This window comes from Penaeus vannamei, chromosome 17 (assembly GCF_042767895.1).
Source record: "Penaeus vannamei isolate JL-2024 chromosome 17, ASM4276789v1, whole genome shotgun sequence".
NCBI classification, from domain to species: domain Eukaryota; kingdom Metazoa; phylum Arthropoda; class Malacostraca; order Decapoda; family Penaeidae; genus Penaeus; species Penaeus vannamei.
This window is the reverse complement of record NC_091565.1, coordinates 29,571,311-29,573,810: the sequence shown is the minus strand read 5'-3', so window position 1 is coordinate 29,573,810 and position 2,500 is coordinate 29,571,311. Positions and strand designations below refer to the sequence as shown.

General features: G+C 33.2%; 1 protein-coding gene across 1 annotated transcript in view; it reads left to right on the top strand.

The window, feature by feature from the left end:
- hiw (MYC binding protein highwire) overlaps nucleotides 1-2,500 on the top strand; it is a 169,007-nt gene that overhangs the window by 126,273 nt on the left and 40,234 nt on the right. The window contains exon 37 of the mRNA XM_070132513.1: nucleotides 340-459. Within this exon, the coding sequence (XP_069988614.1) occupies nucleotides 340-459 (120 nt within the window). The remainder of the gene's footprint in view (nucleotides 1-339; nucleotides 460-2,500) is intronic.

Sequence of the window (2,500 nt, the reverse complement as noted above, 5' to 3'; positions counted from 1 at the left end):
TTACAGTATTAATTCTAATTGTATAAGAAAGTACTTGTCCCATTGGATGACTGAGCAAATGTAAATCCATCTCTGTATAAACAAAATTCACAAAACGAAAGTTGAGAGGGCAATCCATGTACCCAGCACCAGTGGTTCAAAGATAGGTTTAAGCTGTTTTCTTTCTAATTATTATTGTTGTTATTATTATTATTATTATTATTATTATTATTATTATTATTATTATTAATTCCCCCCCACCCCCACCCCATGATATGAAACGCAGACAAAACTCACAGACCCTGTGGACGGTAGTGAACAGAGCACTTCTACTTATGGTTTGTTCTAAATTACTTTCAGATCCAAGTAACATAGCAGGCCATCAGGGCTTTGACTTCACACATGCCCAGAGTAGCCCAGTGTTTAGACCCTTCCAACAACCTGCCGTTACTGGCGACCCATTTGTCTTTGGTGCTATAAGTAAGTTGGGATTTATTTTCACAATTCACTTTAGTTGACTAGCAGTTTTTTTTTCGTGTTCTTCTTCTTCTTCGTCTTCTCTTCTTTTTTTTTTTTCTTTTTTTTTCTTTTACCGTTTTTCACATCTGTTTAGTTGCTGCCTTCTGCTACTGTTGTTTTTTTACATGTTTTGTGTGCATGCTGGATATGTTTGGTTGTTTATGATTCATGATTTGTCCTTTAGGTTCTAAGGTTCATAGTGCATTAAATGTTTTGTTTTGTTTAAGTCTCAGGATTAGGACCCCAGAGAACACCAGCAGGGCTTCCATGTACATAGGGATTCAAGAATCACTACCTGTCAAAAAGCATAGGATAAATGGATGTGCATTTGATCACCAGCACAGGACTCTGTAGTGTAAAATATTTTTGACAATGATATATCCCACTTAGTAGAACCCCAAATTTCATTCATATGGATTGAAAACAATAATGATACCAGAAATCAATCACTTAATTTAATCCTTTTTTCTCTTTATTTCTTTCTTCTTCTTTTGTTTCTTTTGTTCTTTCTTTTTTACAATGTAGTCATCAAATTTCCTTTCTCCATTTACTCAGATTGTATTCTCTAACCTCTGGTATGTAAATGACAATATATGTAAGATATATATCAAGGATCACACATGTATGACAATTTGTTTTCTTCTTTTCTTTGTATATTATCCTTTCTCATTACAAATTCTTAAACAAGGTTTACAAGTAACATGACCTTTGTTTCCTCAAATGTGGCTTTATTCTGTATATTTTTCCTTGAATTCTTCATTTTTTTAATTTTCTTTCCATATTATTGCTGTGGAGTCATATTTAATTCCATATGTTCTGCTTTATTTATCATAAAAATCTCACATTAGCTGCTAGTAATTCATAGAATATGCATTACTGTTTATGGCTTGTATAAAGATTAACTTAATCAAATTGTATTTACAGGGTACATTTCATGTAGTTGTTCTTGCATTATTTATTTAAGCCTGCATTATTTGGCTTTTTTGTACCCTTTTATTTTTGTTTTGTTTTTTTGTCTTTGATTCTCTTTCTTTTAAGCATATTATATAATCAAATTCCTTAGACAGGCATTGCAGCTCAAGAATGTTGCAAATTTCTTTTTTCTTCTCATTCGTTTACATGGTTTTTCAGTCTTGTATAGGCTATTTGTCATTTTAGGCTAAGCTCATAGAATTTTAATTTTCAGGCAAAAATACTCTTGTCTTGTAGAAAAAAATTAGGGGCAAATACAAGAAGTCACTTTCATCATTTATATTTTATTGCACTAGCTTTCCTCAGCCACACACTCATTTTTTTTTGCTGTTTAGTTTAGATATGCCTCTCCTATTCTATCCTTCATATTTCTTAGGATCTATTACTTTTTAATAAAAGTCTTGGAGTTCCTCATCAGTGACTTTTGTCTCTGTTAACTGATACCTAATTAGCTGCACTCCTCCTCCATCCATAAGTAATATATTTGACAGTAAAACACTCAGATTAGGATTAAATTCAGCATCTCAGTAAAGTTCATATAGAATATTAACAGGATGTAGGAATAAACAGTATCAGTGTCCTTCCTAATTTGTTATTTAGTTTCACTCAGATATAGCACATGCTTTTATCCTAGGGTTATTTTTATATAAGGGCTCCTAAGGGTCAGTTAAGAGTTAAGGGAAAGTACTCACGGACTTTATTATGAACCTTTGCAGTTGTAGAAATGAAATAAATATATGATTTTAATTGAGATGTTAAAGTGACAGTGGTTGCAGAATATGAATTAGGAAACAAATGTGATATAAGTTATTAAAAATTAAGGAGTAGTTTAACATTTTCATAAGTGTACAAAGAGTACTCTTTTTGCTGACCATCACCCCCTTCCCCCTAAAAGCTTATTGAAAATGTTGATGCCAGAGGTGCCCTTAACCCATTCACGCTGGTATATTTTGAAGGCAAAAATAAAAGATTCCGGGTGGCTACAAAATCGGCGGGCGGAGCTTCCCCGGAGTCAGTCCGCCCGCCGGCC